General features: G+C 40.4%; 1 protein-coding gene across 2 annotated transcripts in view; it reads left to right on the plus strand.

The window, feature by feature from the left end:
• The window catches only part of LOC148337257 (neural-cadherin), a 211,861-nt gene that overhangs the window by 80,358 nt on the left and 117,457 nt on the right, over positions 1-14,046 (plus strand). For both annotated transcript variants that reach the window (XM_088296160.1, XM_088296159.1), the window contains exons 5-7: positions 466-577; positions 6,407-6,656; positions 13,764-13,906. In XM_088296160.1, the coding sequence (XP_088152286.1) occupies positions 466-577; positions 6,407-6,656; positions 13,764-13,906 (505 nt within the window). The remainder of the gene's footprint in view (positions 1-465; positions 578-6,406; positions 6,657-13,763; positions 13,907-14,046) is intronic.

A 14,046-nucleotide genomic window follows, 5' to 3' on the forward strand; every position in this document is an offset into this window, starting at 1 on the left:
GATTTTATTTATTGTCCATCTTTCCATCTGATATTTGCAAAAGGATTTACGGATATTACAGAATTTCATCGTACCAAGCAGGAATTAATGTCAGCGCTATTTACACACTGCGGTGTGTGTTGGTGTGTGTGTGTGTGTGTGTGTGTGCGCGCGTGTGCCTTTGGTGCATGCGAGTGCGTGTTTATCCTCCTGTGAATGCTGCAAGCTGGTGCATCTGCAGGAAGGAAATGCAGTTCACCTCATGAGGTCCATCATGAAGTGGACTATTTGATGTGGATACACACACACACACGCACACACACGCATACAGACGCAGACAAAGCATGCAAGTGACACAAAATAGCGACTTAAACAAAAACACATTTGCTTTAGTTCCACTATCAAAACATGCTTTTAACAGATACAGGTGAAACATTTGCACTACAGTCGACACACACATAAATCTTCTGGTTTCCTCATCCCCAGGTGCGAGTCATTATCATGGATGAGAACGACTGTGTTCCAGAATTCCTGCAGTCCATCTACAGCAAGGACGGCGTTCCCGAAACCGTCATGACAGCCACGTCACTCCTCCAAGGTGGGAACCGATGCAAAGTCAAATTTTGAAAGTGTCAAAATTGAAGCGCGCAATAAAATCTAATGTCATCCAGCATGCCTAATAAACACTTATTTTTTTTTTTTTTGCCCGGATGCATCTGTTGGCATCAATTTAAGAATTTTGCTGTGCCAGGATAAAAACTCAAATTGTTCGCGATTTAATTTCTGCCAATTGTTCAATATACCTACTTCAGATTTGTTATCAATCAGTCAAGTTCCCTAGATGTAGAAAAATGGTGATCCATCAAATGTAATTTTTTGTTTCAAAAGTCCAATTAGAATTTTGCAGTGTTTTTCATCCTGAGTCACCAAAATGCACCACAGCACTCACTCATAAACAAGAAAATCAGAATTCCGTCCAGTTTAGCTCCACCCATCTAGTTTACATCGTTCCAATTTGGTGGCAAATGGTCATGGTAGTTACTTTTTGAAGACCCAACTCTCTCTAAAATGCCCACGATGGGAGACTTGCTTGTATGCTTGCTTGTATGTTCCCCATCATGACTTCTTGAGACTTTTCCGCGCATCCCGTACCGCCAATATTTCAGGTCACTAAGTGAATCTGACCTCGACGATGGAGTGTGGGTACATTTTTCCAAGTGCGCGATTGAGCGAGTTTGGGGTGATTTTGATGGACAGCACAAGACCAGGCCAACTGACAGCGGCGTTAGCGGCCGCGGGGCTTTGTCGCCTCGGTAACAGTCGGCAAACAGCTTGCACGCCGTCTGGCTAGCAAAGAGGAAATTTATAAGATGGAAACAAAGATTTGAATCATTTCCTCGACAAAATATTGGCGCCTTCTTCTTCTTCATTTGTCTAGATAACTGTATTATACTGACACCCGGTGGCCAAATCACAAACACAAGAAAGAGCCGCAATGATACGCAATCTGTTTATTTCATGAGTTGCTATATATTATTTTTTTGTTATTGAAGTACAAAATTACAGAGTTATTTTCCTTCTTGTACTAATAATGTAAATATTAATATGTCTTACTGAGGAGCAGAGACTGTCTCTATATATCCTTATGCCTGTATTAAACTGCGCCCAGTTAGCTAAGGCGCGTACAACAGAAACAGCAGTCCAATGTCCTCTGAATTGATGCAAAAAAAATGGAGTCAAAAACTCTTTGCATCCGTTACGTTCTATTGAATTGTCATTTATGTTTTTTTGTTATAAAGTAGAGTATTATAAAGTCGCTGTACTGACTCTCAGTCATCCGTGTCATGGTAATCCGCAAAGCTTGAATCCAGGAAACCAGACTCTTTGTGTTTGTTAAAGACATTTGCACTTTCATCCAAAAGGCTTCTACAGTTCAAAATTTTAGGTGCGGGGTCTCTCAATTCATGCCACTGTGGGTGGTCAACAACATAGTGTTATTGCCCGGAGTGAAAATTTAGAGTCGAAGCATCCAGAAACAAAAACACTATCCACTGTTGTCCTTCCATGACGAGCTCTCATGTTTGACGCTCACAGCTTTTGACCCGTCCAACGCTTGCTTTGCACATATCGCACTCGACAGATAGAGTGCACTTGTGTGTTTTTGGTTTTGTTTTCTGCTGGAGCCAAGAAGGCTCCCAGGCACTGCGCTGCATGTTAGCGTATGCGTGACGCACCAGGCAACAAGCACACAAAAGAGAGAAAGCCACGGGTGTGGAGTGTGGGCAATACTACAATCGCTCTGTTCAAGTGAAACATGTCAACAACTTCAAAATGGGGATTTGTACCTGGAGTGTGCAATACGGAGGGATGTTGCTATCAATTTCAGACCAACTAGAAACCAAACTAATCGAAATACTGAACTTTCCCTACACCATTAGCAGTACTAATACCCTTGAAACAATTGTGATACTGGTCGTGGTACAGATACTGGTAATGTTAACGCAATCTAAATATATCGTATTGAATTGTATCAAGACTGATGCCAATGATACAGTTTTTGCTGCCCATATATGGATGTAACATACAAATACCGATACAAATACTGGCAACAGTGCCAAAGCAGATACTAATACTGTTACTTTTAGATACCAATTGTGATATTGATAGTAACACTGATACTGTAAATGATAATAATATTGATAAGTTACATATATCAATACTATCAATAGTAATACCATTATCGACATGGTGTTCGAATTGATTCTGATATGTATACTGATATTGGTAGATACTGCTACTAATGCTGATTCAGCTGCAATATTAATACTGTTACTGATACCGATAATTACACTGATAAATAATTTAAACTAAGTGTATGAAATACAGGCAAGCTTGATCTTCTTTACCAAGTGACTTCAGAGCCAGTATCGCCGATATCAATTCTAATACTAATACTGAACCTTCTGGGTAAATAATGCTTTTTGACACTTTTTATTATTACACAATTTGCCCTATTTTAATAAAAGTAAAAGAAAAAAAGTGAATGCGTGTAAGTGCGTGTGTGGGGGTGTGTGTGTGGGGGGGGGGGGTGTGTGTGTTATTGCAAGAAGGGGGTTGTTCTAATGGGGTACAAATGTAACCCTTCATCATCTTGCATCTTGGCAAAGAAAAAGTGACTTCCTGCGCAAATATGTGGTTTCCATGGCGATTGGAGCTTCCTGCAGGGTCCCCTCTTCAGTGCAACATCTTTTGCTCTGTACAACAAACACACACACGCACGCACACGCAATGCTGACAAATCAGCGCAGCAGGAACTTGTTGATGAATGAACAATTGATGTTTTTTCTTCACGTGGGACGAGCGTCTTTGTGTCGATTAGCGTTGGGGGGTCTCTCTCGGTAAGAAAAAAGCTCATCAACAAACTTAATCAAGTCAAATCTAATAATCAATGAAACCTTTACCATGTCCAATCTGCTGCATTTTTTTTTGTTCTTTGTCACGTTGCGACTGAAAATGATATCAAACTATTGCTACGGTTTTTGGCAACAGTCATACAAGTGTAAAAAGAAGCAAAGCACAGCTACAAGAAAATGGGAGCAAAGAATCTGGCTTGACTTTTATGCGGCTAGCAGAGTATAAGAATTGTCACCCCCAAAAATGCCACCTAAAGCCAAATAAAAGCTATACATCACCATCTAAGTCTTGAAGGAAATTGTTTTAGTTCAAATTTTTTTTTTCAATTTCATCCATCCAGCCATCCCTCCATTATCCAAATCGCTTATCGTCTTTTCCTCACGAGGGTCGCGGGCGTGCTGCAGCCTACCCCAGCTGTCTTTGGGCAGTATGCAGAATGCATCCTGAACTGGTTGCCATATAATTGGACTTCCATATTCTAGTAACTAGATTTAGTTCAATTTCATACATTTTTAAGTGTTTAATTATCGCATTTTAAATATGTAATGATAATAACGAATAATGAACTTTTTGGTAAGATTCCATTTGTGAACTAGTGATGGATAGATGAATCTGACCATGCAAATTGAATTAAATTTCATTTAAATGAAAATATTTCGTACATTTGTAAATATTTAATTATAATATTATAAATATTATAACTATAATTCTACTAATTAGTTTTTTGGTCCAATTTATATATGTGAACCAAAGATGAATGGCTATATCTGACCACTTACATTTAATTGCATTTTATATATTATGTGCTACATTTATGAATGTTTCATAACAACATTTTAATTGTATGATCATTTCAATAATACATGCATCCCGTTGGCTGCCTAGACACCCCCATATGGTCGCCCACGGCGGAGCGGAGGCCAGCTTGGATAGGGTCACCTCGTTCGAAGGGTGTAAAAATTGCCCGTGGGCGAGGAGGGGATGCCTATGCGAGGGCGACTCGCTGGCCATAGCAGTCGACCGCCCAAATTTTGGCCGTCCGTCCTCCGGCCGCGACCTGGGCACCCTTCCGTTCTTACACTTTCGTCCTTATTCATAAAAATAATCGCATTCTGTCCATCTTCGTCTTTTTAAAGTGCTTCCGTCCTTGCATTTGGTTTTCCCCGGACCCTTCGAGTAGGTAAAGGCTCTCCTGAGTAGACCTTTGGGTCTGGGTCCAAATATGTATAAACTGTGCTTACTTCTCATATTTAAAGTAATGTATTAGAGCAGACACACTTTTATCAGTTTGCAAATTTTACACTTACTTTAATTGCATTTTATATTAGTTTATTGTATTTTCAGTTTGTATTAGTTTTTTTGATTCTGTTTTCCTATTTAAATGAGACAGCTTTAAAAAAAATGCAAAGTAAATGATTATTTGGAAGCGCATAAAAAGGTGTCACTTGCGTTGTATCCCTGCGGATCATCGCGTAGCAGCAGCACAATTACGGAATCAAACAAATCAAAAAGAGAATGTCACTTCATAAAGCCGCCTTTAATAAAAGCGTGTGATCATTTACTAGGACGCGCCATTTTTTTATGATTTTTTTTATTTTTATTTTCCCCTCGACTGCCAGAAGCCTCCACGGCAATAAAGCAGTGGAAGTCACGTCGTGTTTATTCATGTTCGGCTGCGGCTTAATGCAAAGTAAGATAAATTGGAGAATGGAGAGTTTGACTGCAAGGAAAAAAAAAAGTTCTCGTTAGAGGAAAATATGCTTGTTCATGTCCCAGGTGGCGTGTGGCCTTTCCGCAAGGCAATCACTTTGCCACTCGGCCTGCATGGATTCCCAATGCGTCCGATTCCAAACATGCTCGCTCGCTCTGCCCGAGCGTTACCTTTGCCAACAATAAGTTGCTCGGACATCGGGCCAAACGCGCAATTAGCGCTTCTGCTAACACTAATTGGTTTGCACAAATTGGTCCCATATAATAAGGAACTTTCTCCCCACTGTAAAATTTGAAGTTAATCTTGGCATTCTTAACACTTAGCTTAGCGTGATAGCGGCAAAATAATAAAGCACGCAATTTTATTTTACAATTTTTTTGGGGGGAGTTATACAATTGAAATTATTTAAGTTAAAAAAAATTCAAAATTAAATTCAACCCGAAAAAGTGACATTACGAACTTAAATCATTTGGGTCAAATTTCGGATTTGTAAAGGTTAGCTAACTACTTCTTTAAATTACTAGTGTAATTATTAACTGTAATTATTACTACTTTGTTGTCTTTGTTTTTAGGTTGTTTTTAATATTTACTAAAATTCTTTCCATCGTTTTTACAGTTGCCATTAAATATTACTTTTCATAATTATGATGGCTTTTTTAAAAAAAAAATCTAATTGCATTTCAATAATACTTTTGCTTTTAATTTGTATTATTATTGCCTTTAATTTTTCTAATGACTCACTCATTCTTAAACCATTCACTGCCAGCTACTTTCAAGGCAGTTTCCCATGTTGCTACGCCCGAAAGGATTTCACCTCACTGGCATTTTTGACTTGACGTTTGCCATTTACTCCATGAACTGTGTCATCCTTTCTCATCATTGTGACACACGCTAAATACTACATTACCTACCGTGATGCATTATTTGTTTATATCATACAAATTGTTTGCTGCAGTGTAAAGTGTCTAAACTTTTTTTTTCTAATTATTTTATTATTATTATTTATTTTATTTTTTTTGGCGGTGACAAGTTTGAGAACTTCTGTGTTAGTACACTGGAAGAAAAATGTAAAAACCTTCGGTTGTACATGATTACAAAATGGTAAATTGACATCATTTTCTTTTTAATCATGTAGAGATACATGATAATGTCCAAATGAAGTGAATCCAAAGGGCCCAAGAATTTTCTCTCCCATTCTACTGGACCTATGTTTTTGTCATTTTCGAGTAGACCAGCAGGTCCATTCTGCTGGCTCTTTCAATGTGCTATATTTTTTTTTTGTGTGTGTGTGTCAACGTCTAGTTTCTGCCAGCGACTGCGACTCTGAGAAGAATGCGGAGCTGACGTACTACACGCTGAGTCCTGACTTCACCGTGTCGCCGCACGGCACCATCTTCCCGGCTGGGCCACTAGACTACGAGAGGCCCAACCACCTGTATGAGTTTGTGGTGATGGCGGTGGACAAGGGAGAGGTGGCGCGCACCGGCACGGCCACCGTCAGGGTGCGCATGGCCAACGTCAACGATGAGCCGCCCGAGTTCTCGCAGCACGTGTGAGTACCATCACACCACTCATGTTTCAACTGGATTCTTTTCAGCACTTGAACAGGATCTTAGTTAAATGCTATCATTTGACACTGCTCAGTTTTTATTTTATCTTGTTTTTTTTTTTTTTTTTAATAGACATGTATAAATAACTTTAATCCACTTTTTGTGGCCGGGATTCTATTCAGCACTTTAGCTTTCAGAATTTAGGTCATGTTTGGTTTGGTAGATATATAAATCCCTAATGAACTTTTTGCTAGATTACATTTGAGTCTCTTGTTCTAGTTTTTTTTTTTTTAATTCAATTGATTGATTGATTTTTTTTAATCTGTCATGTTTTACCTGAATTCTATTCAGCACTTCAGTCAGAATTTGATAGCTTAGGTTAACTTGATACTCTACTGTTTGTTTTCCCCCAAGAAAATTCTTGTTTCTTCTAAGCTTAGTTAAAGTTTTAACTTTGATGATTTTTTTTCTTCTGTTCTGTATTCTATTCAGTAGTTGAACAGTCAAAATTAGACACGCTTAGGTCTTTACCAGATATCAACTAAGGGCAAACATTTTGAGACGGTGTTATTGGGTCCATGGGTGATTTTGTACAATTTTCGATCAACAGGGTCTGTTATGTCTGACTTGGATTCTATTCAGCACTTCGGCAGTCATAATTCTTACATTCGTTGGTTTTGTTAGATATTGCATTACCTGCCCTGAACATTTTTGCAATGCTCACATTTGTGACCTGTTGTTTTAGCCATCAGGATTTGTCAAATTTTAGCTTCTGGACTGCGTTATTTTTCTTTTCCTGCAAGACTTAACAACACAATCCTTAGAAGTCAAGTAACGACTTGGGTCAGGACGTCGTACAATCTTGCTTAGTCACAACATGTATTTGAACATGAGCAGCGCGAACTGATGACAAGATCATCACAACAAGCATCGTGTGACTGACGGCATGCGTGAGAAGCGGCCAGCTCCACCGTCAGGTCAGCGCCTCGCAGCTGCTTCCCGGTTTGGATCGGTTGTGCAGCTGCTATTACCCAGAATGCCCCTCTCCTAACCTCACAATCGCCCGCACCCCCTCCGGTGCCACTGTGGCGGCGGCATCTTTTTAATTGGCTGATTTTCTGGCAGAGAGCCGGGCAGACGTGGTGAGCTAGGGTCAATCAGCCATGCCCACCAGCACCCTCAGGAGGCCTTGCCGTGATTGCGTGTGTGTGTGTGTGCGTGTGCGCATGTGCGTGTGTGCGCGCAGGACTCAGAAGATTTTGTAAAAACGAAGTGATGGACTGCAGTAATTGATGTAGTCGTAAAGTGCATTCATGCATCGTACATCTGATTTGTGTGCGGACTTTCATTGTTTCTGGCGCATGTGCACGCGCCTGCGCGGGTCTTCATGCATGCATGCATGTGTGTGTGTGTTTTCACTGTTTTGGGTCGTTCTATTGATTTAATGTCAGTGGAATAATGAGTCCCCTTTCTCGTCGTGTAGAATTCAACTTGCCGCTGCAGCTGCTGGAATTAAATAGATAACAGCACTGGACAATTCAATATAATGCGCACACACTCACACACTCATGGAGCATACGACAACAATAGCATAAACACCCGCTGGTATGTAGCTTGAGAGCAGAAAGGCAGAGAGAAGACGGATGACAAAAAGCAATAATAAAAGACAGCAGTATCAATAGCACCTTCTCGGATATAGTTTGGGAGGGAACAGACAGAGAGAAAAGTGATCGCAGAAAGCAGCACCAAAAGACAACAGCAACAATGACACTTGCTGGAACTTGCTTGGAAAGGAGACAGAAAACAAAAAGCAAAAACACCCGCATGCTGTTTATGCCGTCAAGGCCTTCTGTGCTGGCCTAACATAATCAAGAAAAAAATGATCATGTTTTTCACATTGATGTCATATTATATCCTAGCGTTGTATTTATAGGTGAGAGTTTTTATCCAATCAGAATTCCGCTAGCTCGTGTTGCCAGGCAGGTTTCACAATACCAGTAACGCGCACTATTCTTTCCGAGGCCTTCAGATGCAATTGTGCGGGCATCTCTTCTGTCGTCGTCAATGGCCTTTTAGTTTTGATAGACAGCTGCGATAGCCAATCAGATCACGAGTTGGTTACAGTGAGCCTTCTCGCTGGCCTCACGCTGATGGTGATGAACACGTTTTGTGATTGGATACTCACTCGCGAGGGGGCAGGGCTTTGCGGAATCAATACACCGTCACTCGTAACTGGCGACCGTTCGAAAATCTCAAATATATTCTTTTTTTTTTTAAAACCCTTTGGCCGAATGAAGGGAAAAGTGTGGATAAAGTAAAACACCATTTTCAAGACGGACCTTTCAAGAAGAACCTAGGTCGTGCAACACTCAGTACTGTGTGTTTGTCTGTCTGTATATAATTTCTCCTGCCGTGGTGGCATAAATGACAGTATTATGGGGGGGATTTATTCAAGTATGACTAAGTACGAGTTCAATGAAGGCCCAGGCGTGAAATGCATGGCCCACCACTGATAAATATAGATATCTATGAATAAATAAATAAAACCCGTAATAAAAGACTTTTTCAAAGAACTAACTGAATAAAAAAAAAAAAAAAAAAGTTAAAATGAAATTAAAAAAAACAACTAGATTGGAAAAATCCCAAACTATTTTAACATTGGATTGAACAGGCATTGATAAATGGAAACAAAAAAACAATAACAAATTTACAACAACAACCGCACAAATCCAATAATAGCAATGACAACCGTATGTAGCTAGTATGTAGCTTGAAAATGGACAGATAAAGAAAAGAGAGACGAAATTGGCAACATTTGCTGGCACTTGGTTCTTAGAGTTGACAGACAGATGGAAAAGCGACAACAAAAAGCAATAATGAAAGCAATAAAACCACCTTCTGCATGACGAGTGTTACTGGCAAGGCATCATTACGGACCTTTCTTTAGGTTGCTTTTTTTTTTTTTTTTTTTTGGAGAAGGGGACGTGAATCAGTGACAGTAAAGAGTTGAAATGCATCAGTATGCGTCCCTCTTCGCCTCCGCCGAACCACAGGTCGCCGGCGGTGCCTCTATGAGCTGTCACTCCCTCCCATCGGCAGAGCACCGCTGCCTCGGCTGCCAATTTACAACTGTTGCCACGGCAACCGCTCCCACAGCACAACAAACTAATTTTCTATAAATCAAAAGTTGTACTGAGAAAAGGTGACGGCAATGCAGTCCACAAGGTCGGGCTTTGGCTCTCTTTGTTGAGTTCCGAAATGTCACCATTCATTTCTCTCTGATGGAGAGTCCGCAGACTCACGGCAGTGTCAAAACTGATTTTTCCTGAGTAATTTCACGCTGTCAGCAAATGTTTGCGGGATTACTGCAATGCATCAAAGATTGATTTCAAAGTATAAGTGCCTCAACACGAGCAATGTGCGGAAGAGAATTTTTTCGTGCTTTCTTATTGAAAAATTCAAGCTGGCCTCACAGTTTGAGGGATTTTGGTCCTTTGTCAAAGCAAGAGCCAAATGGATTTCAAATTTTATTTGCCACTACAAGAACAATGTGCCTACGATTAAAAGTGCATTAGAGTATTATCAGATCTCAGAGAAATGTCAAGCCTTTGTCAATCCTCAAGAAATTATTGTGATGATTTCAAAGGATAATTGTCGCAATCTGAGTTCAAAGACAAAATGAACACTTTTCATCTCTCAAGTGCTCAGAGATTTTCTGTGAAATTTCCACAGTGTTCCCACAATGTCATGGCTAAAAAATTGTTTGACCAATTTTCCAGTCATGGAAAACACAAAGTGAAAAGTCTCCCCAGCTTTGCTTAAGCAGACAGTTTAAGTCAGCAACCTGTGCCTTTTCACTCAGTTCTTCGGTCACATTACAATTGAGCAAATACAGAACATAATCTTTTAACTCTGTAGTCTACAGCCGAGTCAAGTAAACTGTCAGACAAGTGCTTCTGGAGACATTCTGTGCTTCAAGCTTTCAAATGTTAACATTTAAGCAATATAAAGTATGTTTACAGCAACGGTAGCAAATTTCATAGACTCTCACAATCCGAGACAAAGAGTCTGTAAAATGTAGACTGAAAGGATTTAGCAGGACAGTCGAACAACGTGAAGTGGTTCTATGAACTTGAGCTCCTAAATTAATTTACCCATGAATAAACGTCTTCCATGACACGTGAGCAGATTGGGAGGCGGGAGGAGGAACAAATATTTGGGCCTTTTGAGACGACGTTGTTTTCTGGCAACGTCTATTAAAAAGGATGTAACAAATGCACCGTTTGCATGTGACAAAATTTTACCATCCCCAAAAATGTCCACTTTATGTTTCTAGTAGGATTAAATTCAGGTCAAAATATCCATTCCGTTACGCTTCACAATTTTGTAAATGTGTTGATTGCAATGCACTCGGGATCAAAAGGCTAAATCATCTACTTTCAGTTCTCATCCACTTGTACTGATCCATAGAAGAATTTTCTCTCCATTTGGGATTAATTCCCTCCATTAAAACTGGAACAATTGATTTCTAAGGGCACCTGCCACAATTTCCATCGTTTTGCACCATATTAAAATTCTCTACTGATCTTCAGATGTTGCGTTTTTCTTATTAAGAGCAAAAACTACTTACTCGAACTGCTAGATGGCACTCAGCACTGATGGAGTGCATTTATGATCAATTGCTGCAAGTTCAAGGTGGAGCAAACAAGTGAGGCTCATTCTCCATAAGTGACTTAGTCACGCATTTCAACATACAGTCCACAATTCAATGCCAGACTCCTGTTGATTGATGCCAACTCGCAGGAGGAGGCAGCCCAGATGAATGGCGCAATCAGCAAGCCCCCAACACACACACACACACAGGCACGCACTCACAATTTTTTTTTTAGAATTGGAGGCCAGTAGTCGCTAACCACTGGCCTCCAATTCCACCAAGCAAACGAAGTCAATAATTAAAATCAGTAATTAATTTCCGCAGGCCTTCGGGAGGCTTCTCTCTTTTTTTTCACAGGGCGAGGCGTTGTGCAATGAAAACAAAGTTGCACGTGCAAAAAAAAAAAAAAAACGGTTAAAAAGTAATTAGTGTGTGCTGGTGTATGTCCGAGGTGCTTTTCATTTGATTGCAACATCGATCAGGACAAATTAGAGACGTGCAGAGAGTCCAAAAGCACCAGAACGGCCGCATGGAGCCGAGTGAATTGAAGAGGTCGCCCACACACGTCATCTTGAAAAAAAAGAAAAAAAAAGGGGGGGGGGTTTATTCATGTTGAATGTGAGGTCGTTTCGCTGTCAAGTCAGATTAACCTACGAGACGTTGACCATCGCTTCTCGAACTGGCTGTGCTTTTTTAGATGTAGACACACACTGTGGACTGAGGTTAAACCACAGACTATGGACTGCATCCTCTCCAATGACGTAATGAGAAAGGTCACGATACAATACACAATACAACAACATTGAACTACTCGTTATTGCAAAAAGAACAACGGAAATGCAAAAGCAACAACGGAAGTGACTGAATCGCGGGATGGGAAAAGTCGCAAGGCTAGAATAGTAATAAAAATAAAGTTGTTGTTTTATTGTTAGCGCTTGTGTCGTTGAAGCAATGTCAAAAATTATTTATGCTGTTTTTCAAATGATATTTTTGTGACATTCCCGTGGTTTGTCTGTGTTGTACGACGGGGTCAACGTGTTATATAGGACTGTTGTTATTTGCTAGCCACGTATTTGATGTTGCTAATGTTGAGTTAATGTTAAGATAAGACAAGGCTGAGGTGGCAAATTCTGGTTTTGGTGAGAGAAGTTGAAAAAAATGTTTACATCATGCTTTTGAAAGTATTGTAGCGTCTTCAAAAGACACGTCAGACGTTCATTTAGTTTTTTTTCCCCCCCTGATTACTCTGTAGAATAAGCCATCAAAAAATGGAATCTATAACTATTCTTTGGTGACAGGCCTAACTTAGTCGTACACTACAGTTCAGGTAACTATTTCTTTCCCTATAGCAAAATCGGGATGCGTCCTCCATGTAGGCCGCCCTCATGGGCCCAGTCTTATCTGCGGCGAGGCTTCAAAGCGGCAGTTCAAAGTGTTGAGCGAGACGCAAAGACAAAACTGAGGGGAATTTAAAGCGTGCCAGCTAAACTCTGCTGGCTAAGGCGGGAGCTGATGAAAAATGCATGCGGAAAGGCGAGTGCGCTCCCCCTCTTGAAAGCGCGCAAACTGCAGTCGACCGTTACCTGCAAACATCTGGTAATGTATATGCATGCGTTATGTGCTGATATTAGGCTTTCCACTGGTTCATACTGGTTCATCTGGAGTGTGACTTATGTATTCTCAGGGTCCGCCACTGAAAGGATGTTCGACGCTACTCTCAGACTTCTTTATTTTCTTTAACACCTGCGGCTCACGGTTGGAAGTAGAAGTAGGCGGTCAAACAGAAAGCTGCTTATTTATTTATTTATTTTTTTTAAATAAATACATGAAACTGCATCCAACTGTGAGTCTCTTTGCATTCCCGACAGCTTTTTAGCTCCGAGCTGTGTTTCTGTTTTCACCGCACAACATAACAAACATGCGCCCAGGTACAGTACTGTTTGTAAGTGTTAGCCGACTGCTTGCTTTGTTGTTTGAAACCATCTTCTTCACAGCAGTCATGTTGACATAGCACAGCAGTAAATAGTCGGACACCCCAAACAAATATACCAAAACTTTTGTAGTGGGTTTGTTTTTTTTGTTTTTATTTTTTGTTTTTTTTTGGACTTGCAGACAAAATCTATACTGGCAAAAAATGACTCCAGAATTTTGCTCGACTGAGAAAAATGGACCAAAGACATGGCCCAAAGGACTCAACTTTTGATGCTCAGTCCGACCGAATGACTCTCCATTGGCCAACCGGATAATCCATATGAATTGATAATGTTGGCAGACTAAGGTCAAATAACCATGGAGCACATCCATCAACCACATGACGGAATTGATCTTTTTAGAATCGATTATGCTATCGATTATTCCATCAAATATTTGCACTTACAACATTCGAATTTTATTCGAGAAATCTAAACATTGACATGATTTTTAATTGTATATTTGATTGTACTTTTTCTTTCAGCTATCGGACGTTTGTGTCGGAGGATGCCGGGCCAAACACTTTGGTGGCTACTGTGCTGGCTAAGGATCCCGACGGAGACGGTATCACATACCGCATCGCCACGGGAAACGAGGAGGGCAATTTTGTCATCGACAGCCAAAAAGGTAGGAAATGTTTCGCTCCAGCTGTTGGGAGTTTTGCCATCTTACGCTGAGTATGTGCCACCATGCTTTCATTCTGCCAGCACTCTCTGGCGTTTTTAAATTCTGACAGGTCACGTCGCGTAGACTTTGGAATAATCAGC

This window comes from Idiotropiscis lumnitzeri, chromosome 5 (genome assembly GCF_059441095.1).
Source record: "Idiotropiscis lumnitzeri isolate Australia: NSW breed Sydney's pygmy pipehorse chromosome 5, RoL_Ilum_1.0, whole genome shotgun sequence".
Classification (NCBI taxonomy): Eukaryota; Metazoa; Chordata; class Actinopteri; order Syngnathiformes; family Syngnathidae; genus Idiotropiscis; species Idiotropiscis lumnitzeri.